The sequence below is a fragment of the Ranitomeya imitator genome, chromosome 4 (genome assembly GCF_032444005.1).
Source record: "Ranitomeya imitator isolate aRanImi1 chromosome 4, aRanImi1.pri, whole genome shotgun sequence".
NCBI lineage: Eukaryota > Metazoa > Chordata > Amphibia > Anura > Dendrobatidae > Ranitomeya > Ranitomeya imitator.
In genome coordinates, this window is record NC_091285.1 from 375,671,254 (window position 1) to 375,697,916 (window position 26,663).

The 26,663-nt window shown below is 40.1% G+C and overlaps 1 protein-coding gene across 2 annotated transcripts in view; it reads right to left on the bottom strand.

Moving 5' to 3' along the window:
* SEMA3D (semaphorin 3D) overlaps positions 1 to 26,663 on the bottom strand; it is a 327,020-nt gene that overhangs the window by 67,716 nt on the left and 232,641 nt on the right. For both annotated transcript variants that reach the window (XM_069765163.1, XM_069765164.1), the window contains 3 exons: positions 8,983 to 9,097; positions 1,938 to 2,007; positions 444 to 588 (listed from right to left, as the gene is read on the bottom strand). In XM_069765163.1, coding sequence (XP_069621264.1) covers positions 444 to 588; positions 1,938 to 2,007; positions 8,983 to 9,097 — 330 coding nt within the window. The remainder of the gene's footprint in view (positions 1 to 443; positions 589 to 1,937; positions 2,008 to 8,982; positions 9,098 to 26,663) is intronic.

The window sequence follows — 26,663 nt, forward strand, 5'->3', positions numbered from 1 at the left end:
TGTTGATGGAAATTCCTCCGAGGGAGTGCTGACAGTGTGTAATGAGGCTGGAGATACCAGGTGAAAGGCGCTCCCATGATAGCAGATGTAATCAAAGAGAAAAATTATCTAAAAAGTACCAGAAGAATAAAATAAAATAAAAATGAATTTGAAAAACACAACACATTGAGGAAGGCTGGATACAGCCGAAATGCATTTTGTTTTTCAAATACATTTTTATTGTATTCTTCTGGTACTTTTTTGGTATTTTTTCCATTTGATTACTTCTGCTTTTGTGGGAGTGCCCTTCACCTGGTATCTCCACCCTTAAGATTGTCTTAGTGTGACGAAGGACAAAAGGGATTGAAAGAAAAAGTAGCAGATTTTCCACTATGTTTGACCAATCCAAATAGGAAGCAATTTTACAAATTTAAACTACAGTATAAAAAAAAACGGTTACATACTGTGCCTGGGCGCGGGTAAGGGATTCTTCCATCATATTGTACCCACTTGTGATCCGGACTCTCTTTATGAGCATAAGGACCATTGAACACTCCCCTTATATCGGCCATGCTATAGACACATACAGCAGATGCTTTAAATATGGAGCTAAAAGAAATAAAATAAATAATTTGCAGATGTTAAGATGAGCAATTAATAAGAATTATCCAAAATATTGTAAAATATTATAACTAGTTTTTTAACTTTAGAAACGACTCCATCTCAGTGTCATTATTCCACCATTAACAATTTATTTTCAATGCTTGCATTAAAAAAGACAAAATTCTTTTGGTATAAATGTAAATCTGCTAATGCGTGAACTGGAGATAAAAATCAAAACAATGTCGACAGCTTTGCTATACATCATATTAAAACAACACGACGGAATAATGAGATCACTCAGTGAGGAGCTACTTCAAGTTCAAGAATGGTACACATGGAAGAAACATTTTCCCTGATTTTGGTAGCATACCATAATTACTCAACTTATGCCTAGTATACATTTACTATGAAAGGTTCTGTGTGACATCATCCCAGGGCTTAAGGCTCATAGATCACATAGATTTAATGGACCATATGTTAAAGTCATAATGATTCCTATTATTAAAAGGTCAGGTGAAAAAATAAGAAGCAGCTATTACCAATAACTACATCTATCTTCGGACTTCTTTGGTAGTCTGGATGTAATTTTTATATTTAAGGACTCAATGATTTTAATGGACTGCATGAAATCCTAATTTAAGGTGTATTCTACAGAGGTTTGAAGAAACTGTCATGATTTAATTGAAAAATTAGAAAAAAAATACTATTGTTTCCTTATTTCCCTTTTAAATGCAAATTTCTCATACATACAACAGTAAGGGTAAAAGGTTTTAAATTAATCATGTTTAACCTCAGATTTGTAATTTCAGATATTGATGAATGATGATTAAAGATACTGCTGGTTTTTGTAAAGTTGATCTGGACTATCAGTTCTAATTGAATTAATTTTTTTAGGTTTTTTTTTTGCTAAGCCCTAGAGTAACATTACTTGACAAGCTATTGAGCGTATTGAAAATTAGAGATATACGGTAGTTATCCCGTCTGACATAAGTCTAGCCTCTTTTGACTTCCTCTGGAGTATCACGAGAACAAGGTCAATTTAAAATCAACATACTTGGAATGTTCCGGCAAACCTCTCCAAATAGAGCATACAGAATAATTAGTCTGCTATGTCAAGGATGATGATCCATTGCTCCGGTGAGGAGAGGCTAGGTTCATGCCAATATCAAGCAGGTGGACACTAGTAGAAGATTTTACTTATATTTTCGAGTAATCAGACATGTGTTTATATTCCTCATTCCTGTCCTTGGTGATTTGATGTTTCACTAATGAAATAATAATAAACTGTGAAAGTGCTTCCATCTGAAGGAATTCACAGAGGATAGTGAAATCCACAGCTAGAACAGAAGCAATACCTTGTGGAAGTGAAGATCCCATACACAACTGGATTCCGATCATCCTTGGTTGGAAGTAAGAATACATCTTCTATAAAGGGTAAAAGTGAAAACACTTAGGTTACCAACATAATAAGATAAGAAACAGGATATAAATTTTTTTGAACAGATTACAATACGCTCACAGAAAATTATTGGTCTAAAAGCATACAGGTCTGGCAAAAATTAAGAGATCACTGCGAAATGTTCAGTTTGACTGATTTTTCTCTTTATAGGTATATTTTTGAGTAAAATGTAGATTTTTCTATAAACCTCTGACAACTTATTCTATTATTCTATAAACCTCTGACAACATGTCTCCGAATTTCCAAGCAATACATTTTGTATTTTTTTTTCTGAAAATGAGAAATGGTCAAAATTACAAAAAAAAATCAGTGCTTTCAAACCGCAAACAATGCAAAGAAAACAAGTTCATAATCACTTAGAAACAACAATACTAAAGGTACCGTCACACATAACGATTTCTTTAACGATATCGTTGCTTTTTGTGACGTAGCAATGATATCGTTAACGAAATCATTCTGTGTGACAGCGACCAACAATCAGGCCCCTGCTGGGAGATCGTTGGTCACTGGGAATGACCAGGACCTTTATTTTGGTCGCTGATCACCCACTGTCATCACTGAATCGGCGTGTGTGACGCCGATCCAGCGATGTGTTCATTGGTAACCAGGATAAATATTGGGTTACTAAGCGCAGGGCCGCGCTTAGTAACCCGATATTTACCCTGGTTACCATTGTAAAAGTAAAAAAAAAAACTACATACTCACATACCGGTGTCTGTCACGTCCCCCGCCTTCAGCTTCCCGCACTGACTGTGAGCGCCGGCCGTAAAGCACAGCGGTGACGTCACCGCTGTGCTCTGCTTTATGGCCGGCCGGCGCTGACACAGTGAGTGCGGGAAGCGGACGCCGGGGGACGTGATAGACGCCGGAATGTGAGTATGAACTGTTTTTTTTTTACATTTACAATGGTAACCAAGGTAAACATCGGGTTACTAAGCGCGGCCCTGCGCTTAGTAACCCGATGTTTACCCTGGTTACCCGAGGACTTCGGCATAGTTGGTCGCTTGAGAGCTGTCTGTGTGACAGCTCTCCAGCGACCACACAACGACTTACCAACGATCACAGCCAGGTCGTATCGCTGGTCGTGATCGTTGGTAAATCGTTTAGTGTAATGGTACCTTAATGTTTTAACTCAGAAAGAGTTCAGAAATCAATATTTTGTGGAATAACCATGATTTTTAATCACAGCTTTCATGCGTCTTGGCATGCTTTCCCCCAGTCTTTCATGCTGCTCCTGGCGCAAAAAATGTAAGCAGTTCTTCTTTGTCTGATGGCTTGTGACTATCCATCATCCTCGTGATTACATTCCAGAAGTTTTCAATAGTGTTCAGGTCTGGAGATTGGGCTGCCCATGACAGGGTTTTGGTGTGGTGGTCTCCTAATTTTTGCCAGAGCTGTATGGTAATCATTGGCAATTTTTTTCCATTTACAGTCAATACTGACTAATATATATATATATATATATATACATATATATATATATATATATATATATATATATATACAGTGGGGCAAAAAAGTATTTAGTCAGTCAGCAATAGTGCAAGTTCCACCACTTAAAAAGATGAGAGGCGTCTGTAATTTACATCATAGGTAGACCTCAACTATGGGAGACAAACTGAGAAAAAAAAATCCAGAAAGTCACATTGTCTGTTTTTTTAACATTTTATTTGCATATTATGGTGGAAAATAAGTATTTGGTCAGAAACAAAATTTCATCTCAATACTTTGTAATATATCCTTTGTTGGCAATGACAGAGGTCAAACGTTTTCTGTAAGTCTTCACAAGGTTGCCACACACTGTTGTTGGTATGTTGGCCCATTCCTCCATGCAGATCTCCTCTAGAGCAGTGATGTTTTTGGCTTTTCGCTTGGCAACACGGACTTTCAACTCCCTCCAAAGGTTTTCTATAGGGTTGAGATCTGGAGACTGGCTAGGCCACTCCAGGACCTTGAAATGCTTCTTACGAAGCCACTCCTTCGTTGCCCTGGCGGTGTGCTTTGGATCATTGTCATGTTGAAAGACCCAGCCACGTTTCATCTTCAATGCCCTTGCTGATGGAAGGAGGTTTGCACTCAAAATCTCACGATACATGGCCCCATTCATTCTTTCATGTACCCGGATCAGTCGTCCTGGCCCCTTTGCAGAGAAACAGCCCCAATCATGATGTTTCCACCACCATGCTTTACAGTAGGTATGGTGTTTGATGGATGCAACTCAGTATTCTTTTTCCTCCAAACACGACAAATTGTGTTTCTACCAAACAGTTCCAGTTTGGTTTCATCAGACCATAGGACATTCTCCCAAAACTCCTCTGGATCATCCAAATGCTCTCTAGCAAACTTCAGACGGGCCCGGACATGTACTGGCTTAAGCAGTGGGACACGTCTGGCACTGCAGGATCTGAGTCCATGGTGGTGTAGTGTGTTACTTATGGTAGGCCTTGTTACATTGGTCCCAGCTCTCTGCAGTTCATTCACTAGGTCCCCCCGCGTGGTTCTGGGATTTTTGCTCACCGTTCTTGTGATCATTCTGACCCCACGGGGTGGGATTTTGCGTGGAGCCCCAGATCGAGGGAGATTATCAGTGGTCTTGTATGTCTTCCATTTTCTAATTATTGCTCCCACTGTTGATTTCTTCACTGCAAGCTGGTTGGCTATTGCAGATTCAATCTTCCCAGCCTGGTGCAGGGCTACAATTTTGTTTCTGGTGTCCTTTGACAGCTCTTTGGTCTTCACCATAGTGGAGTTTGGAGTCAGACTGTTTGAGGGTGTGCACAGGTGTCTTTTTATACTGATAACAAGTTTAAACAGGTGCCATTACTACAGGTAATGAGTGGAGGAAAGAGGAGACTCTTAAAGAAGAAGTTACAGGTCTGTGAGAGCCAGAAATCTTGATTGTTTGTTTCTGACCAAATACTTATTTTCCACCATAATATGCAAAAAAAATGATAAAAATACAGACAATGTGATTTTCTAGATTTTTTTTCTCAGTTTGTCTCTCATAGTTGAGGTCTACCTATGATGTAAATTACAGACGCCTCTCATCTTTTTAAGTGGTGGAACTTGCACTATTGCTGACTGACTAAATACTTTTTTGCCCCACTGTATATATATATATATATATATATATATATATTTATATATATACTTGTACATAAAAGCTATGGGAGATATTTAATTAAAAATGGTATTATTATTCCAGTCTTAAGAAAAAGTTCTCTAAAGTAAAATGTGCCAAATTGGCACATCTTGGGTGACCCATGCGACACAAATTGAAATTTATGTCAACTATGAGATGAAGCAGATTTTCTGTATGATTTATGCCAGTTTCAGAGATAAAGTGTTAGGGTTGGCGGAACGCACCGAATATATTTATTAAGAAAGATTGGTGCGTTCGCCACCCGGGATCCACCGTGCAGGAAAGAACCTGCTGCTAAGTGAATGGCGGTACTATATGGCGGTACAATGTGATTACACATGGGTTAACTTCACCCTGTGTGAAGGAAGCGATCCCTGTTAAGTTACAGGGTCGTGGTACCGCACAGAGAGCGCAAGCAAGGAACCACAGAACTCTATCCCAGGACACAGGATTAGAGTTAGTGTAGACCTCTTGCGATCGACGCCACAATTGGGGAATTAGAGATAACTATTATGCACAGAAGTGCATGCTGTGCCACACTAGCGGACACCACTAACCACCCAGACTTGGGTGAGGTAAGCGCTCTAATAGCGCACGGCGCTGCACTGGCGGTCACAGCAGTTAGACGCTGCTTCGTGTGTTAAAGCTGTGAGTTCAGCCGGGCGCTAGATTGCAGCCATACACCTTACGCGAACAGTCATACACAAGGGATGTGTTTTGGAACGGCTTGCACTCATCAACACACACGATAACAATAGTCAATACTAGCGCATGGCCGTGCGGTCATGCGGGCCTTAAATAGTTGCAGCACGTTTAGGACCTTTCAAAGAAGGACCAATGGAGTTGCTGCAGTACCTGAGCATGTGACCCTAGATCTCCACTGAGAGATCTTGCCCTGGGCATGCTCAGAGTGCAAAGCAGGATTTAGTCCTAGCACCTACAAGGCCCTTAGCTGCAGTATCTGATCATGTGACCCTCGATCTCCACTGAGAGATCTTACTCTGGGCATGCTCAGAACGTGAAAAGCAGGACTTAGTCCCACAAGCATCTGCTCGCCGCTGCCCAGCACTGACTTCAATGGCAGAAGCAGGAAATGCAGCAGTAACTCTTAGCACAGAGTCAGACTGAGCGAGACGCTGGGATCGACGTCTCCGCTGAGCAGGCTCCACTGCGGCAGGAGAAGAATGGGAGACCGCAGCGGAGATGGCCCGAGATTCCCCCTGTGCAGAGGCAGGAACTCGACCCCTAACATAAAGTGTGCTGGATCTGTTGGCCAACTTTATTTAGATGGGCAGTGGAAAAAAAAAGAAAAATGTAATTTTTTGGTGCAGGTCTCTTCATAAATGTGGCCAAATATTTTTAAATAGAATAATAGTCTAGTTGACATTGTCTAGTCTCTTGTCCAAACAAATAAACTACTTACTTTGGCAGTCTGTCTATGACATTATATTGTGGCTATGTATATCTTCCGTATATAAAATGATGTATGTTGACTAGAAGACTATCTCTGCAAATACGTGTTGCTACGAGCAAGGCACTTTTTTGCCATCAGATCCATCCAGAATCCAACAAAGAAAATACAATTCATATGCAATAAAATGACCATGCGCCATAACTGTTGGTTCCTGAATTCAACACGTAAGTGGGAGTTTACTAAATTACAGTTTTTGCAGTTGTACATAATTGACACTTATTGTAAAACAAAAAGTTGATATACCAAAGCCGGTGAAAAACCCAGTCTTGATGAGAGGACATGTTGAAGTCCTTAAGAGGCGCATGTCTATTAATGAATCTGGTGCATCTAAACAGTGAAGTGTGCCTCAGTGCATCTCGCCACAAATCTTACTCCAGTCAGGGACAGGAATAAGATTTCTTCCATAAGGTTTGCCATAGCTCATCATGAATTAGACAAGCTGTGGTTTCATGCCCATGTCCCACCCCCGCTCCACCCCTTTTAGTGAACCTTGCTGAAGCTGGTATAGAAATGCCAGAATTTGCACACTTTTGCTTATGTCTATGCTACTGTAATGCCCTTCAAATGAGGTAATCGCCAGAGGTAATTAAAATAACAATATAATGATGTCTGTAAAGCACTGTGGAATTAATGTTGCTATATCCGGCAGTAAAATAGCTAAAACAATGACATTTCTAATTGAAGGTACTTGCTAATATTATTCTTGTTACACCTACTATATATTGGGATAGGATCTTGGGGATGGGGATACGCCTTTAAGTTGTGAAAAACTTTTGAGGCCTATCAAAGTGTTTTGCAACAGAATTTTGAGAAAAACACTTTGGGGGCCCTAGGTTTTTCGATGTAGGATAATCAATTCTCTGATCTTCTGTCATGGGGTTACCATGACAGAGAGGAGCCAGAAGACCGCAGCATCTGAAAAGAAGAACTTCACCAACTTACTAAATGGTGTTTATTTAGGCAATTCAGGGGTTAATCTGCCATGTCGAAAGCTCTGGGAGCTAAGGCTCTCAGCTGTGCACTGTCAGCCACTCCCATCCCCTATATAATCTGGGTCAGAGCTAGCTTATGCTGCATGGCTTGGAGGGAAGTTGTTAGTGGTTATTTGAGAAGGTGGTTGATGGATTTATCTGTTTCTGTTGCTTGGTTTTTGTAAGTGAGATAATTCCCTTCCTTCTCCTACTTTGGTTTAACCCCATCCTTCACTCACTGGACCATACCTCTGTTATGTGTGAGTGTATATTTGTATGTTTGGTATTTTCTGTTACCCCTGTTTGTATTACCTTGTTAGGCTGGTTGGTGTACTATGGTGCACTACTACACCCCTCACCCCGAGGTGGGGGAAGAGTACAGACTGAGGGGGATTCAAGAGCTAAGGCAAGGTACGTAGCCCCAGCATCTTCACCTTCAAAAATAAACCGGGAAACAGGGTGAGCTAGTGCACCTCCTAGCGTTAGGGACAGGAAAGGAGCCCCTGGTACAGGGACACCTGACATCAGAGTAGTGACATCTTCAGGCTGATATACTTTATCTACCCTGATTATCATGCTTGTGGAAAATGTCCTAGACTGAGTACATCTGAAACAAATTCACAGTTGATATAGTTATTGGATTTTTAGCCTCTGGATATGAAAAAAAAATTGTTCAAATTCACAACTGTGACAAATTTAACATTTTTAAAACATTTTTATAATACTATCACTATGCTTGAGGTACACAACAAATAACCCAAAACATAAAAATTACAATGATAATAAATAATTACATAAAATTGATCATTTTCCACCCAAAATCCTATTTTATAATTGTGACCCATAAGTTGAAATATTTGTCTACACATGTCTGACTACCTGAGCTATGTCACTCATCTCCAAAATAAATCATGATAAAATATTTCTTAACAGGAAGTGATCTGGATGAGATTGTGCAGCAGTTATGCAGCAATCAGTTTTTCCGAGGTCAATAATACAACTGCCAATTATATTTTCATCAGAAGCTGTTATCAAGATAAGACATGTCATGAGATATAAAACTGTACACATCATATAACATGGAAACCCTACTGAGAAGCAAAATTAGACAGGTGAAATTCATCCTAATTTATCATACTTTGTGATCTAAGAATCTGGAATGAATGTTATGTATGAAGTCAGATTTACTGTTTATGACTGTCCAGGTGACATCGCTGTATATCTGGAAGGTCAACTTACAAGACACTTTCCTGAAGCAATGGAAAGCATTCTATCATTCACGGCTGCATATCAAACTGATGTTTTATACATGGCTGAAAAAGATGACTGATAAGTGAGATTCCAATCAACTTACGCAGCTCATCAAAGAATGTGTCCCCTCCATCTGGACCAGGTATGGAGCACACCAAACGTGCCTTCAGAAACGTAGTCCATTTATTTATCAAACTGCGCTGGCCTCCAATGTCATTCTGGAAGCAAAGCAAAGATTATTAAGATTATTAGTGTAGTCTAATTTCTGAGAAAATTAAAATATATGTTCTGCTAAAGGCAAACAAGAGAATAATATAATTAGGCTATGTCTATGCTTATAAACCACAAGAAACTGAAGCAAATTTTGAAGATACGTAATTTCACTGCAAGGTGCACAGATGACATCACACCAGGCCTGCAAATCAAATACTGCAGGGAAGGAACCCAGAACGTTAGATTTGTGCAGCTCATGTCCTTGGCTACGGAACGCTGATCTGCACCATGGACTTGGGTTCTGCAAAGCGATCTGCTCATCTCTAGTATATGGTGGGTCCAGTGGATATTCCATACATAGGAGTTGTGATGCCCATAGCAGTACATTGTAAAAACACAATGGATATTATATTATTGTGCATTTACATTTATATATCCATTTAAAATAACATTGTTCTTTTACAAGCCTATGACATTCACTTGCTGTATTTTGTCCTTGGTTCTTAACTCACAATTAAAGGGAGAAATGTAATCTATCCCAGCCAATACAAAGATTAACTGCTATGAATTGTTTGGACTTCAGAGCTTATTTTTGCATACTATTCATTATCTCTTTAGCCTTTATCAAGTTGTACTCCCTGAAATACTTTCTTGAATTAGAGCTGCAATAGGTTTTTAGGCATGGAGAATGGTCAAGGTTGTCATCTGTTCCTAAAGCAAGATTCTTATATATGGTACGTGACAATTGATATGGTTACAGTGTTGCACAGAACTGCACATTTCAGAGTAGATAAGACAATTCTTGTGTGTGGTTGAATAGATAATGTTGAAAAAGAGGTCTGATAAGGAATATAATGATCAGAAGCCAGTATTCAGTAAGGACTAGGAGACTCTGGTCACCCTTACACAGACATATAGTAGATATATTGTATTAAATAACTGATAAGCACACACGTAAATGGTAATGTTGAACAGAATATATTTTCATCCAAACATAGCACTGAAGATGATCATGAAACTCCGCTACCATAGACTGAGGCCATTGTTTTTTCTTATAGTGGTAGGAACTGAAATAATGGATTTCTATAGCAAACAGATGTGACTATGCACTGACCACATTGTGAATACATGATGGTCTTTGAACAGTGCTCGGTGCCTTCATGATCTGTCAAGTGTTAGAAAGATCGTCACTCCGCCATGACATCATGTCTACCTTGATGACAAATTATCTCTATTTTCACAGATGTTAAAGCTTCTATAGCCAGAACTGAAGAAAACTTGGCAAGAAGCGTTATTCTTCATCTTAGGTATAAAGGAGGAGAAAATAAGGAAACGTAAACTTTTGATTCTTGGATTAGATAGTTGATATTTGAAAAGGCAACAGATTGCAGAATAAATTCTTCTTAAAAGGAGTTTTGAGATTTTTATCAGGTTAAAGTGCTACACTTCATTCTGTTAGAAGGTTTAAGGATAGGATTTACATACAGTATAGGAATATTATGACTACATGTTGTAAATGATTATGTATTGGGAGGTGCTGCACTTGTAAGATAATAGGGTTCATATATACATCGCCTGTGAAAAATTAAATTCACCTCAACGTCATCTGCAGTAATTAAAATGTGTCACCACAGATTGTAGTATGTGTCTTTGTACAATATGGTTATACAGATGTAGAAAAGGTTACCATGACCATTTTCATAACGTGTCACAAAGGGTTATCACAATTAAAGGGGTTGTCTGGGCAAAAATTGAGTTTTAACAGTTTTTTTGGTAATTTAAAAAGCAACAAACATCCTGGCACTTATCAGGATCCAACACTGGCCACTCCTTGGTCATTTACACTCACAGGAAGTAGGTACTGTTCACAGCGGCTGCAGAACCTCTGGGACCTGTGATTTGTTGATGTGTTTAGGTGACTTCTGCAGCGCATCATCAATTAATTCACTGATATTGCAATGCGGAAGTCATCAGACCAATCACTGGCTGTAGTCGGAACTGCGGCAACTTCCTTCTGGTGTAAACACAGACCAAGGAGCAGCCTGAGCTGGATCACGGGAAGTGTTAGGAGGTGAGTATAGCTTTGCTTGTGGATTTAACTTTACCAAGAAAACTGTCAAATTAACATTTTGACCAGACATCCCCTTCAGCCTCTTGAAAAATGGAAAAATCAGCTTACGCACGTAAAATGCAAATGAACCCGGGGTAGTCTGGTGAGGCCTCAACTCCCCAAGTCCAGTCCAGATTGAAATTGTCTGCACTGTCCAAATCTTCTTCGTACGCAGCAATGACATACACATAGTGGGGTGAGTTTAATTGCAATGGGGGACCTGACAGGTTCATTTTAATATTGCACAAACCATCGATGTCAGGTTGGGTGTCGAATTACATTTTTTTATCTGTTTTTTTCTAGTATTTTGTTACAGTAACCTTTGCTAATTTTGTGAGCTGGACTCACAGCAACATGTGTAACATGAGCAAGCAGGACAGTTGGGTTACTGAGCTCTAACATGGGTGATATTAGGGTATTATATAGACACATGGTGGTATCATCTTAGCACTGGGAAGAATTTTGGTCTGAGAAATGAACAGCAGAAATATGTGCTCATTTTGCTATTTTTACTGCAATTTGCTACTATTTTTACTGAGAATATTCTTAAAACAGATTAGCATTTTGCACTGCCATGAACACATACAAAAGTTTAGCTACAGGCGCCACCTGCAGAAGTAAGTAGGATGCTATCTATGCTATGTTCATCTGAATGTGAGTAGGCTGCGAAAATTCTCCATTTACATGCATGAGATGTGGATTGTGTTTGGATTTCACGTGGATTTTGTCTCAGAATCCACAATATATTCTGCATAAACTCTACACCAAAATCTTACTTCTCAGCGATTCGTACACATATAGAGCTGTGTGTTATTTAACGTGCTCCCTTCAAATACACATAGGAAAACATGGCCCTCACACTAATTGCATCTTATTAGCGGTGCAATTTGTTTGTTACCTAGTTGTTAATGATGGTTTGTTTAATAGATTACATAATAGGACTTACTATGACCTGCGCCCTCCCTGGACTAATCACTATGACATGTTTAGAAGATGTTACATCACAAAATTTCTGGATAATTAATTTATTATCATTATATGTCGTGACACTGACTCGGAGTGTTCATTGTAATCATTTCCAGAACTGAAGAATAATAAATAGACAAAAACCTACATTTATTCCACATCGAGATCCCACTCACTCTTCTTAAATAACACTGACAGGACTGTGGTGGTGGTGATGGGAGCCGAGCCGTATACATGAGACGCGGTACCAGTTCCAGGCAGGGATTGTAGACCATAGACATTTTAGAATAAGGTTCCATAGAAATAATAAGCATTTCATTAACTTGAATACTAAGAAAATATTACCAATTTCTAAAAGCAACACGCTGAAGCCGACTGTATAATGTTGTATATGGAAAGTTAAATCCTGGGCGGAATACTCAGATTGTGGCATGTACCTGGCAGCATGGAAACCCTAGATTTTAAACAATGAACATATTTGGCAGTGCTAATATTACGACTCCCTAGCCAGTGGCGCTATCACATGCGCTTATTAAAACAACAATAAACTGTAGAGCCGTGCGGTGCCAACTGATTTTATAATCATGGAAAGGGCACATTAAAGATACAATCCACATAGGTGTCTGTTACGCCTCGATGTAACTGCGCCCACGGTATGCAAACAGAATGGATGTGGTTAGAAGCAGGAGATTGCTTTTTTCTTGTAAAGTGAGTTTACAGTCTGAAATGTGCAAGCTTCTGCCAAAAATATGTCTACATATAATAAAAGTACACCAACTGTAAGAACGAAATGGAGCACAACAAGGTGTCTTGGAAAAATCCAGGATGCAAGTGAAAGTATTCTGGAAGGACCTCAGAGAAGCACACGGCTACACATCTAATATAAATGGGTAAGATAGATAGCTCTGGGGGAAAAGTGCACTTTGTGATATGTCACTGATAAATACTGAAGAAAACTGCAATCATTGTGTCAAATGCTCCCGAGAATTGATTCCAGACAAAGACAGATCATTACTAGTGCTCTAAGCCCTGGGTGACATACAGATAAACTGCGTGAGCATTTAATTATAATCATTTCAAAGGTTTCTAGATTTATACAATGTGGTTCATCCCACAAAGACTTAAAATGTAAGTTCACTCTGTTACCAGTGTAAATCATATCGGAAAGTAGAAACCAAGTTACAACCTGTACTGCAGGAATTACATGGTCAATGTGGTCCCCTATCGCTTGTACTGCGGAGTAACTCCAGAAATATGGGCACTGTTTTCATTTAAATTCAAAAGTGGCACAACAACATGTGTCCAGCATCTTCATATTATATGGCTGCCAGCACCAAGAAAGACAATGGCCTTGTTTCTTCTTCCTCATATAATGCATGCAATCTTCTGACAAGCCTACAACCTGCAGTAACCACCGATCGACCAAACCGCTGCATGACCAGCTCTACCCTCACCTACTGTATCCTCACCCATCCCTTGTAGATTGTGAGCCTTCGTGGGCACGGTCCTCAATCCTCCTGTACCAGTTGTAACTTGTATTGTTTAAGATTATTGTACTTGTTTTATTATGTATACCCCTCCTCACATGTAAAGCGCCATGGAATAAATGGCGCTATAACAATAAATAATAATAACAATAATAATGCGCTCATTTTATATTATGTAACTGATGATCAGGAATGCAGAAACGGTAAAATAACATTCCTGCCTTTCTTTCCAGTGCACAATTTGCATGCTTTTGCACCCGGGGATTGGAATTATATTAAAGTCTCATCTGGGTATGGTCTTGGGTTTGAGTAAATTTAGGGATCTTGGGTCTGAATATTCGGGACTGGAGTTTGAATTTATTCACAGGTCTTTTTTGGAATAAGACTAAAGGGAACCTGTCGCTACCCCGTCTGACAGCAGTAATGTATCACTTAGCTTTCTGGGAGCAGCAGCTGTGATAAAATCAGGTTTACCTGCTGCAGAAGTAGCAGTGCTCTGAATGCAGAACCCAGTATGACCCTGCCCACTGCGTTCACTGTACATTGACAGAAAGCTGCTAATCAGTGGTGGTGGTAGGTTTTACAATGCTGTTGACTAATGGTACGTACCTACGATCAGGAATTGCTACGGTTCTCACGCTGCGTACTTGTGCAGCGTCCAGATGTTACAGCATAGTGGATTGGTTTTTCTAGAAATCTCATGTCCACTGTGTGTCTATGAACACCTGCGGAACACCCGCGGAAACTGAAATGTCATCAATAGAAATGAACTGAATGTTCAGTGAACACATGCGGATTTAGATTCAATAGAACGCAGCGTTTTGGACGCAGTGGAAATACACTGTGTCCAAAGCGCTGCTGCTTCCCTATCGTGGGAACGTAGCTTAAGAGGTAGGAGACAACTAATCCCTTAGTGATAGTCTCCTGCTGATAATGCATTGATTTTATTGAAACAGCACACAGCCTAATAAGTGACACATCACTTGTGTCATGGTCTCCCTTATATCATGCTGCTCTCGGAATACATAGCAAAAGCTTGCTGACAAATTCCCTTTTAATGTCCTGTCTTGGGAATTCAATTTTTGGTCTGGGGTCTGATTTAAAGAGGTCCTTCAATAGGAAGAAGAAAAAGGGATAACTCCTGGATTGGTGGAGGCTCCACTGATCATCTGAGCGGTGCACTGGTAGAATGTAGCAGTAGTGTACAAACTTGATTTCCACTCCAATCAATCTCTATAGGACTTCCATACAAAGCCAAATACAGAATTCTGGCAGTCCCATAGAAAATACATGGCGTTTTTTTTTGCTACAAATATGTATATATATTCCTAAAAAATGCCTTTTAACAGCCATAAAGAGGTTAATTCAGTTAAATTTATATAGCAAGGCATTTTCCATCAGTGGTATAGTATACACTAAATTATGGGCATTTCTATGCCCCCACATAAACTGGAACAACGGAAAACAATGCAGTTTCTGTTCTTGCTAAGTACTGAATCAAATATTGGCTTTCAATGCCTATTTAATTACATTGGCTCACAAGTCAGATTTTAATAGAGCTAACCCTCCACTATGGAAATAAGGCCGAAGAGGGAAATCACTGTATAAATGTATGTTTGTGGTTTATAGAACATATCCATATCTTCCGAAACCATGGGAAAATGTTTACTTTAAGGCACAGTCATTTCTCTGTAATGATGACTTTGTTATAACACAGGGCCTCTAACCATCGGAAATTCTGCACAACAGGACACTCACCCGGAGCTTATCTGGAACATCCCAACCCATGAAGAGATGGATTTTACTGATTAGGAGGTGAAAAGAGCATTGCTTCAAGATGCATCATAGAGTCGACCACAAGGACCCCCAGGAAACCTCAGACAATACCTTATTGCAAACAGCACATATGTAACACATCACACTCCATGTTTAGAAGGTTTCCTGATAAGCTAGGATCAGCATGAATGGGATCGAATGCCTACTTGTCACGAGGCATATCTCATATCTTTAAACTTGTCCGCTGCAATGAGCATGGAGTCTCTGCCACCATGTTGACGGTTCTGATTTAGTTTGTCTTTTTTATGTTCACAGTTTCACTGGTTATAATCCAGATGATAGGTTCTGGAATCATTACTGATAATTTTAGCAATGACAATCCATAATTCTTTACATTTCATATTTGAAATGAAAGGTTTTTTAAAACATTTTTAATAATCTTAAATCGTTAAAATTACAAAGTGGTTATAAAAATAAGTAGCTTTGCCATTAATTTGTTGTTAAAAGACCTTTTTGATTTCTAGATTGGAGTGATTTTTAATTTTAATGCTCTTTGCTTAGTTTACTTGACAACTCTAGTTTAGCAGCAGTGGCGGGTCTCCTAGGCAAGGAGTGCGAGTTGGGGTTCGTAGCGGACCGTTATTGTCTGGTGCTAAACGCCGAACATGGACTTCTCCAGGTAGTCCATTGCAATGTTTGAAGTTCCGGGGGAAGTCCGGTAGGAGAGAGAGAGAGAAAATTTTCCTGTTTAAAAGTTTGGGTCCCAATTGTTTTCAATTAGGTTCGGGTTCTGGTTCAAGTTTGCGTACAGTTCTGGTACCCGAACCAAACTTTTAAGTAAAGTTTGGGTTGAGAACCAAAACTTGAACTTCAATGGGTTTGCTCATCCCTGCTTACAAACTCTTTCCTACAAGGCTTGTAAGCAAAGACCCAAAGCTGGCAGGGAGGATCCAGCAATCATCAGTGCAACTGCACTCCTCAAATGCTGCAGAGGGAAAGCTGCTCTTGCTTGTAGCATCAGGGAGTGCACAATTCAGTTCAGAGATCAGGAGGATTTGTGAATAATCTGTGCTGCTGCATAGAGTAAATCCAAATCCAGACAGAAAATACATGCGGTTATTCTTTATTTAGTAAACGTGTTTCGAAGTAGTGCAGACTTCTTCATCAGGACAAGAAAAGCCGCAGTTATGCCCCTTGTCGGAACTGTCAATCATTGTATGGCGCATCATAGAAAGCCAGGAGACAAGAGGAGCAGTGTACTACTGAACAAAAATGGTGAGACAACCTGTTTAATATGCTTGAAAAAGGTCTTCTGACCAAAACGTCGCTACAGGAGGCAGAATAAAATGTAAGATTTATTTGTCACCACTTTCTAAGGCGCTGTCTTTTGATCTAAGCTCTATGGAATACGTTCTGGGATGGACTCCCTGGTTATGACGTGCGCCTTTTTGACGATGTGGACATAGAAACATTGTGTGGTGCGGTTTGACTATTTTTTGTTTGGATATTAACCTGTTTAATAGACTTCCCAGCACAGCAACTTTTACGACCCATGTGTATACATATTAGTCATTATATTATACTTGTCTCACAAAGGTATTAATCTCTGCTTCAAACATAAATTTACTTGCATAAAAAAGTCAACATGCATAATATAATAAGGTTTCAGCATTTTTATGGAATAACACTAGAATATACAGTACTGTGCAAAGGTTTTAGGCAGCTGTGGAAAAAATGCTGCAAAGTAAGAATGCTTTAAAAAATAGAAGCTGAAAAGATTATTGCAAAATTGGCAATCGCCAATAGCTGCTATTGTGCAGGCACTGGTGGCGCCTTCTTGCATGCGCAGTAGCAGTTATTGGATCACCGATAAAATGTTATATTTCCACATCCCAATGTTATAAAATTCTGCGAGGCACCTGTGCATTCAAAATACTCACTACACCACTAGATGAAATCCATAAGTAGTGGCATATCTAATATGAGGTCACTTTGTGAGGATTTCTGCTATTCTGACACCTCAGAGGTTCGGCTAATGGAGCCCACAATCTTTACAAACGGAATCTGGTGCTAAAACAGTATTTTAGTGGAAAAAAAAATGTTTTTCTTTTTACACCTAAAAAAAATCAAGTTTTGTGAATCACCTATAGGATAAAAATACTCAATACAGTCTTAGATGAATTGCTTGCGTGGTCTAGTTTCCAAAATGAGGTCACTTGTAGGGAGTTTTTGCTCTTTTGGCATGTCAGGGATTCTGCAAATACAAAATGGCATTCACAATCTATTCCAGACAAATTTTCGCTCCAAAATTCAAATAGCTCTTTTTCCTTTCCGTGCCCTAACAGCAGTTTTTGAACCGTTATGGGGTATCTTTGTATTAGAAAGAAATTTACGTAAATTATGGGTTCCATTTTTTTTATTATTCATTGTGAAAATTAAGAATTTGGGACTAAAACTACATTTTAGCAGAATTTTTTTTTTTTTCATTTTCACATCCACATTTTAAAAGTTCTGTGCAGCAGCTACAGGTTCTACAAGCTCAAGACACCCCTATATGAATTTCCTGACAGTTACCAAAATAAAGTAACTTGCGGGGGTTTCTGCTGTTTTTGTACCTCAGGGGCTCTGCAAATTAGACATATTGTTCGCAATCTATTCCAGCCAAATTTTCAAATGTCGTTTCATCTCTTCCGAGCCCTGCCATGTATCTAAACAGAATTTTTTTACAACATGTAGGGTATTGCCATGCTCAGAATATAGTGGGTAACAAACCTAGTCATCCACTTTTTCATGTTAACTCTTGCAAAAGTAAAAAAAATTGGGTCTAAAGCAACATTTTAGTGAAAAAAATGAATATTTTCTATATGACGATCTAATGTTAACAAACTCTGTGTAGCATCTGTGAGTTCAAAATACTCACTCTACCCCTGGATAAAATCCTTGGGGAGTATAGTGTCCAAAATAAGGTCCCAGGCTGCTTGGTGCTTCAGGGGCCGCGCAAATGCATCACAGTGTCTGCAATCTATTTCAGCCAAATTTGTGCTTCAAAATTCAAATGGTGTTCCTTTCTTTCCGAGACCCGAAGTTCATTCAAACAGAGGTTTCTGACTACATGTTGGATATCAGCGTGCTCAGAAGAAACTAGTTAACAAATACTATGGTCAATTTTCTTGTTCTATTCCTTGTAAGAGTTAAAAAATGGGGCTAAAGCAATAAACAAAACAAGTCTTGTAAACAGGTTTTGTAAAATTCTTGCAACTGGTTTAACCCATTAGTGACAGAGCCAATTTGGTACTTAACCCCTTCAAGTCGCGGCCCTTTTTCGTTTTTGCGTTTTCATTTTTCACTTCCCTCCTTCCCAGAGCCATAACTTCTTTATTTTTCTGTCAATATGGTCATGTGGGGCTTATTTTTTGCGGGACGAGTTGTACTTTTGAACGACACCATTGGTTTTACATGTCTTTTACTATAAAACGGGAAAAAAATTCCAAGTGCGGTGAAATTGCAAAAAAAGTGCAATCCCACACTTATTTTTTGTTTGGCTTTTTTGCTAGGTTCATTAAATGCTAAAACTAACCTGCCATTGTGATTCTCTAGGTCATTACGAGTTCATAGACACCTAACATGTCTAAGTTATTTTTTATTCAAGTGGTGAAAAAAAATTCAAAACTTTGCTTAAAAAAAAAAAACAAAGTGCAATTTTCCGATACTCGAAGCATCTCCATTTTTCGTGATCTGGGGTTATTTTTTGCGTGCCGAGCTACCGTTTTTAATGATACCATTTTGGTGCAGATATGTTCTTTTGATCACCCGTTATTGCATTTTAATGCAATGTCACGGCGACCAAAAAAACGTAATTCTGGTGTTTCGGATTTTTTTCTCGCTACGCTGTTTAGCGATCAGGTTAATGCTTTTTTTTATTGATATATCAGGCGATTCTGAATGCGGCGATACCAAATACGTGTAGGTTTTTTTTTTTAATTGTTTTATTTAAGATGGGGCGAAAGGGGGGTGATTTAAACTTTTATATTCTTTATATTTTTTTTCATATTTTTAAAAACATTTTTTTTTTACTTGTGCCATGCTTCAATAGCCTCCATGGGAGGCTAGAAGCTGGCATAGCCTGATCGGCTCTGCTACATAGCAGCGATCATCAGATTGCTGCTCTGTAGCTGAAATGCAGGTGTGCTGTGAGCGCCAACCACAGGGGGGTGCTCACAGCAGGCCGGCATCAGTAACCATAGAGGTCTCAATGACCTCTATGGTTACCTTCCTGATGCATCGCCGACCCCTGATCATGTGACGGGGGTTGGCGATGACATCATTTCCGGCCGCCCGGCCGGAAGCGCCGGTTAAATGCCGCTGTCTGGGTTTGACAGCGGCATTTAACAGGTTAATAGCGGCGGGTGAATAGCGGTTTCACCCGCCCCTATTGCGCACACATGTCAGCTGTACAAAACAGCTGACATGTTGCGACTTTGATGTGGGCTCACCGCCGGAGCCCACATCAAAGGGGGTGACACGGCATGCGCAGTAATAGTACGGCGCATGTCGTTAAAGGGTTAATCACCAAGCCAATTTTTCCAATTCTGACTCCTGTCACTTTATGAGGTTATAGCTCTGAAACACTTCAACGTATCCCACTGATTCTGAGATTGTTTTCTGTGACATATTGTACTTCATGTTAGTGGTAAAATTTCTTCGCTATAACTTGCGATTATTTCTGAAAAAAACGGAAATTTGTCAAATGTTGAAAAGTTGTCAATTTTCAAACTTTTAATTCTTGTACACTTAAATCAGAGAGTCGTGTCACACAAAATAGTTTTTGTTAGGACATTATAAGGGTTAAAAGTTGACAAGCGATTTCTCATTTTTCCAACAAAATTTACAAAACCAACCTGATATATATCGTCCCCTCATCCCCATTCTGATACACATGGCCCCTCATCCCTAACCTGGTATGCATGGCCCCCTCATCCCTATCCTGGTATGCATGGCCCCCTCATCCTTATCCTGGTGTGCATGGCCCCCTCATCCCTATCCTGATGTGCATGGCCCCCTCAGCCTTATCCTAGTATGATTAGCACCATCCCTGACCAGGTATGCACGAGCCCACCCCAGTCCTGGTATGATTGGCCCTATCACAGTCCTATTACCTGATTGGTCCCATCCTTTTTCTTCTATAATTGGCCACATTCTGTTCCTGGTATGATTGGTCCCATCCTTTTTCTTTTATAATTGGCCCCATCCTGTTCCTGGTATGGATGGCCTCATCCTTTTCCTGGTATGATTGTCCCCATCCTGTTCCTGGTATGATTGGCCCCATCCTGTTCCTGGTATGACTGGCCCCATCCTGTTCCTGGTATGACTGGCCCCATCCTGTTCCTGGTATGATTGGTCCAATCCTGTTCCTGATATGATTGGCCCCATCCTGTTCCTGGTATGATTGGCCCCACCCTGTTCCTGGTATGATTGGCCCCATCCTGTTCCTGGTATAATTGGTCCCATCCTTTTTCTTTTATAATTGGCCCCTTCCCATTCCTGGTATGCATGGCCCCATCAGGAAACATTTAAAAAAAAAACATTACACTCACCTACACGGCGCTCCCTCGCAGCATCCTGTTCCGGTGCCAGCAGCGGTTTAATGCTTGTAAGCAGCGCATGGTAGGGATGTTATGTGCTGCTCAGAAGCAGAGCACAGTTGCCGGAATACTCACCAGGACCGTTCATCACAGAGCACAGAGAGCAGTGAGTATCCATTCCTCTTCAGTAGCGTGCACTTTCAGCCACCTGCTTCCTGCTGCGGCCGGTGATCACGTGTGCCGATACTTAAGAGAAATGAATATTCTGAATATTTAGAATATTCATTTCTCTTAAGTATCGGCACACGTGACCGCCGGCTGCAGCAGAAAGCAGGCAGCTGACAGTGGGAGCTACTGAAGAGGAATGGATACTCACCACTCTCTGCGATGAACGGTCCCAGTGTGTATTGTGGCAGCTGTGCTCAGCATGTGAGCAGCGCATGATGTCCTTGCCATGCTCTGCTTACAAGCATTAAGAAGCTGCTGGCACTGAAGCAGGATGCTGCGAGGGAGCGCCATGTAGGTGAGGGTAATGTTTTTTTTAAAATCTTCCCTGATGGGGCCATGGATACCAGGGACAGGATGGGGCCAATTATAAAAGAAAAAGGATGGGACCAACATTCAAGGAACAGGATGTGATCACATCAAAGGAGAGAGAAATTAAATGGCAAATCAGACTTTTTTTATGGTCGCCGTTATTCGGTGAATACTGGGGTTGGTAAAAACCAACCCGAAACATGTTCTTTGGGGCCTCAGCTACTCCCGGTAGCCGAGACCCTGAAGAATTTCCGACGCCGGAGGGCCCTATACACTTATTTCTCAGCTCCGTTAAAAAGCGGCACTGAGGTATAAGTACCCTTATGAGTAACGGCAATTGTTAAGGGGTTAAGGATATAAAGAAAGACATTTTTAAAATTGCAAATTCTCCAACATCTTTTGCCATTTTTCTTGTATTTTTACAAATAAATGCAAAACATATCAACCTAAATTTACCAGTACCATAAAGTACAATGTGTCATGAAAAATCAAAATCTTAGAATCACGGTGATACGTTGAAGCACTCCAGAGTTATTATCATATAAAGTGACACTGGTCAGAATTGCAAAATTTGTCCTGGTCATTTAGGTTAAAATTGTCTCTAAGGGGCTAAGGTCATAAGCAACAACCAACACATCATTCATAAAGTGCAGAAAAATGCGTACTAAGCCTATTTTTGCCCAATTGACAAAAGGTCCAGTGTCCAGAGTCTAATACTTCTGTATCTCATGTTAATTTAGCATTTTCTCCAAATATTGCATCTATGAGAATAAGTCTTGTTAGCTGTGTTTGTTAAGAGCCCATTGTTACCGTGACTGTCACCCAGAAGGTACAGACTACACTTTAGGGCAGTCTGTAATCTGCAGATGTACAGTACTGTTTGGGATTGCCACTGGCACTGATAGGGTTAATGCCATTAGTATCTTGACATTAGGAAATTTCTGTTTATTTTCTATAAAATGCCTCCAAACTAAAGTTGTCAGAATGTTTTCTCTAGGCTTTCTTTGCGGGAATCACAGATGGATGGAATTTTTATGACAATGCAGTTACATTGCCTCATTTTTTCATGCTTTGCTTACTGTGTTTATTACTTCAATATGTTTAAGTTCCTCACGTAGCCATTAACTTAAAATATTCACTTCCATTGCAGAACATGCTAAAAACACAACACTGTATGAAAGTGTCTTAGATTCTAACTAGATCAAGATTAATATCGTTTTCTACTCTGTAATAATTCTTTCAAGCGTTACTTCAATATACAGCAGCACACACTTTCACGCTGTACTGGAGACATATGAAGATTTCCTGCAATCTACTGTACAGGGTTTCAGTAGGTAAAGCAACAGATGTTTGTCCCTAGGCAAATTATTCTAAGATTTCTATAATTTTCTAGGCCTTAAACCAAATAGGAAGCAGACTGTTATATGTAACCGCTGTCCCCTTGGGGTAAAGGATCAGAAGAATTGAAATTGGGCCAGTACTTACTGGTACAGGCGTCACTGTACTATAATATTATGGGTAATTCCAAAAGCCAGAGATGTTTCAGCCATTTCTGCCTAAAGCTTTAAGTCACAACTGCCATAATATTAGAGCAGACAGGCAAATAATATTTCTATTGATGGGTAAACTTTTTTTTCGTTATTTAATGTTTCATTTGCAAAGTGAATCCTAGTAAAATATTTGTCCAGATTAAGGTTCTTACATTTTGGACAATTTATTTAAATTTTTTTCTGATAAATTAAATGCTCAAAGTTTATGATGGATAATTACCAATTATTGCACAGTGTGCCTTATAGGTTGCCACCTGATTCAGGCATTTAGTATAAAGTTAAAAGGTAACACTATTGAAAGTATGGCATAAGATCTATTATATTTAATTGTGGAGACAACAAATCAAATCAATAATTTCTCAGATTATCTTTATACATATAATTATGCTTTTAAACTGAGAAGAAACCCAGGTAGTATGAAGCACTTATATAATAAAACAGATGATGTGTGTGCCATTTTTGTCCCATTTATGGATTCACAAGCGGTAAATCGCGAGATGTCCAATTGCTTAGTTTTGGCAATTAGCTGTTTTGCGTAGGGCATTATAGCAGCAAATATACAACTGCCTTCAGCACCAGTACAGGACAAATGAAGTATTTTATAATTCTCAAGAATTTGACTTTCCATACAATGTACAAACAAGCTTAGTCCTCCAGAATGAGGCACGTTACATGTAAGCACTCTGTAATTTGCCAAAACATAATGGGTATCAGTGTTGCCAACAGTGCATCAATAAAAGCAAGTGATGTGCTGCCGAAAATATACATGCTGTATGGGACAAAATGACCATATAACAATTGTCTTGTCCTTAGTTTGTATAAGCCCTTTTGAGAACCTATCAAATTTTATATAATCAATTGGCTGTCCTTTACATAAATAAATCTGCCCATCTAAATGAACCTTTAAGGGTACCGGTCATGTAAAAATTTCTGTTAACCTGGGGTTAGTCTGTAGGTTAATAGCATTCTGATGCTGCCTAGCACCACTGCTGCTGGGAGGAAATAAACTTTATTACTCCTGGCAGTCTCGAGCTTACAGTTATATGGGGTCAGCCAGTGTGGCTTCAGTAACTGCTCCATGGATAGCGAGCGGCGGCTGTAACTGCTTCTCCATCACTGACTGACAGATAGCTCAGCATTAGAGCTGACTGTCAGTCAGTGCTAGGCATGGTTACAGATGTTCAATATGCACTACTGACTAAGCTGCACAGACTCAACTTACAATTATAACACTATATTTGAAAATGGCTCCATAAACCAGATATCCTCTTCAAAATGAAACCCTCTTACTTTCTTGTTGGCTCATGCCACCAACCATAAGCAGGAGAGCCCAATGCCTGTTACCTTTATTACATCACCCTTGCCATAACGGGATATTTCCAAATAAACAAGGGATTTTGCTAATCACTGGGGTATGATTACAGGGACTCCCACTGATCTTGAGTTTGGGGATGTGGGATCTCAAAACTGGGTCTCTGTGGCCCCATCCTGAATGTGGCAGAGGTATGCATGTGTGGCCTCCACTACATGCGAATCTGTGAAAATAGCCAAACGTTAAAATTGGCAGTCCCATTAACAATGAATGAAGCAGAGGCTGAGCCTAGATCCCCAAGCTCAGCATTCCTGAGGGACAGGCTGCTGGGATTGGAGTCCTGTAACCCCAGAACAGGGGAAAGGACCCCAGGTGTCAGCAATCTATTTTAGAGTTTGTGAAAAATTGTTCTTGGGAAATAACCATTACAGGAAGGGTAAGCTAAATGTGTTATGTGTCAAGTTCCCACTGCTGCACAGGGGGAATCTCGAATCATGTCCGCTGCTGTCTCCCATTCTCCTCTAACCGCAGTGGAACCTGCTCAGCAGAGATGTCGATCCCAGCGTCTGGCTCAAGCTGATACTGTGCGCTTGGTTACTGCTGCCTTTCCAGGCTCAGCCCTTGTAGGCAGCCCTGATCAGTGGTGAGCAGACATTCCAGGGACTATGTCCTGCTTTTCCCCTACTGAGCATGCCCACGGGTCGACCTCTGATTGGAGGTTGGGGTCACATGCTCAGGTCATGTAGCAGCTCCTATTGCACCTCTAGGAAGGTCCTGGAGAACTTCCGCTATAAAATACTTCGGCCATGCACTAGTATAAATCTGTTATTGTGTGTGTGTGTGAATGTATGCCTGTTCTGGTGGAAGCTCCAAATCATACCCATCCCTAGTGTTGATGAATGCTCACGAGTGTTGAAGCTGTCTAGCGCCAGTTAGTGCCATCCAACACAGGCACAATCTATAGAGTCTATCAGCAGCGTTAGCCAGTGCGGCACCGTGCACAACCAGTGTGCTTACTTGTCCCTAGTTAGGACTGTTAGTGGTGTCCGCCAGAGCGGTGCTGCACGCACCCAATGCACTACATTTATTTTGTATTTATTTTCCCTGGCACCGCAGTTCTGGTGCCAAATGCAATTGGTCTTGAGACTCTAACCCCGCGTCTTGAGGCAGAGTTCTGTGACACTTTACTTGCCTTTTCTCTGCGGTATTGCGGCCCTGTGACACAACAGGGTTCGCTTCCTTCATACCGGGCGTAGCTAACCCATGTGTGTTTTGATTATACCAGCCTATAGCCTATAACCTGCAGTAACCACCAATCGACCAAACCGCTCCATGACCAGCTCTACCCTCGCCTACTGTATTCTCACCCATCCCTTGTAGATTGTGAGCCTTCGCGGACAGGGTCCTCTCTCCTCCTGTACCAGTTATGACTTGTATTGTTTAAGATTATTGTACTTGTTTTTATTATGTATACCCCTCCTTACATGTAAAGCGCCATGGAATAAATGGCGCTATAACAATAAGTAATAATAATAATAATAATACCACCATTTACTGTCCGCCATTATCTAGCAGCTGGTATGAACTCTGCACGGTGGACTCTGGGCTGGCAATGCACCTTATTCCATCTTTATAATTATTTGGTGCTTTCCGCAAGCCCTAACAACGGCTTCACACAGGCTAATGAACTGCTCATAAATAAGTGTCAATCAACAATATAGACCATCAATATGAGCTTATTTTTCTAATTTTACATGATACAATAATCAGGTTGGGTAGTATGCATGAATGATCACATGAACGCTGCAGATTGTCATCCCTACACATCACCTGTTAACACTAGCATGCAAGAATGATTTTTCGGTCAGAGCAAAAGATACGTTCGATGATAATTAAGCTAATTATTACTAATCGTTTGCTCACTGCCCGTGTTTGCATGTGATGATAATCAAAAGCGATCACTCTTATATCAACTGTATGGATGACTGTCATCACCTGTAAATGGCCCTTAAATTAAGTGGTTCCTCCTTCATTGTTACAAATATTTTGGGCTTATGTAGAAAAAAATATCCTACACAAATTCATACCTCCGCATATTGTATCCAAAACTTATTTAGATGTATAATTGGGGTAATGTTTGGGTTAACTTAAAGAATGTCTGATAAAAACAAACATGGTGGGGAAGCATGCTATAAATGGGAGTTAAAAGTTGTCCAACATTTTCCTACTTGTGTCATACATTTTTTTTTAT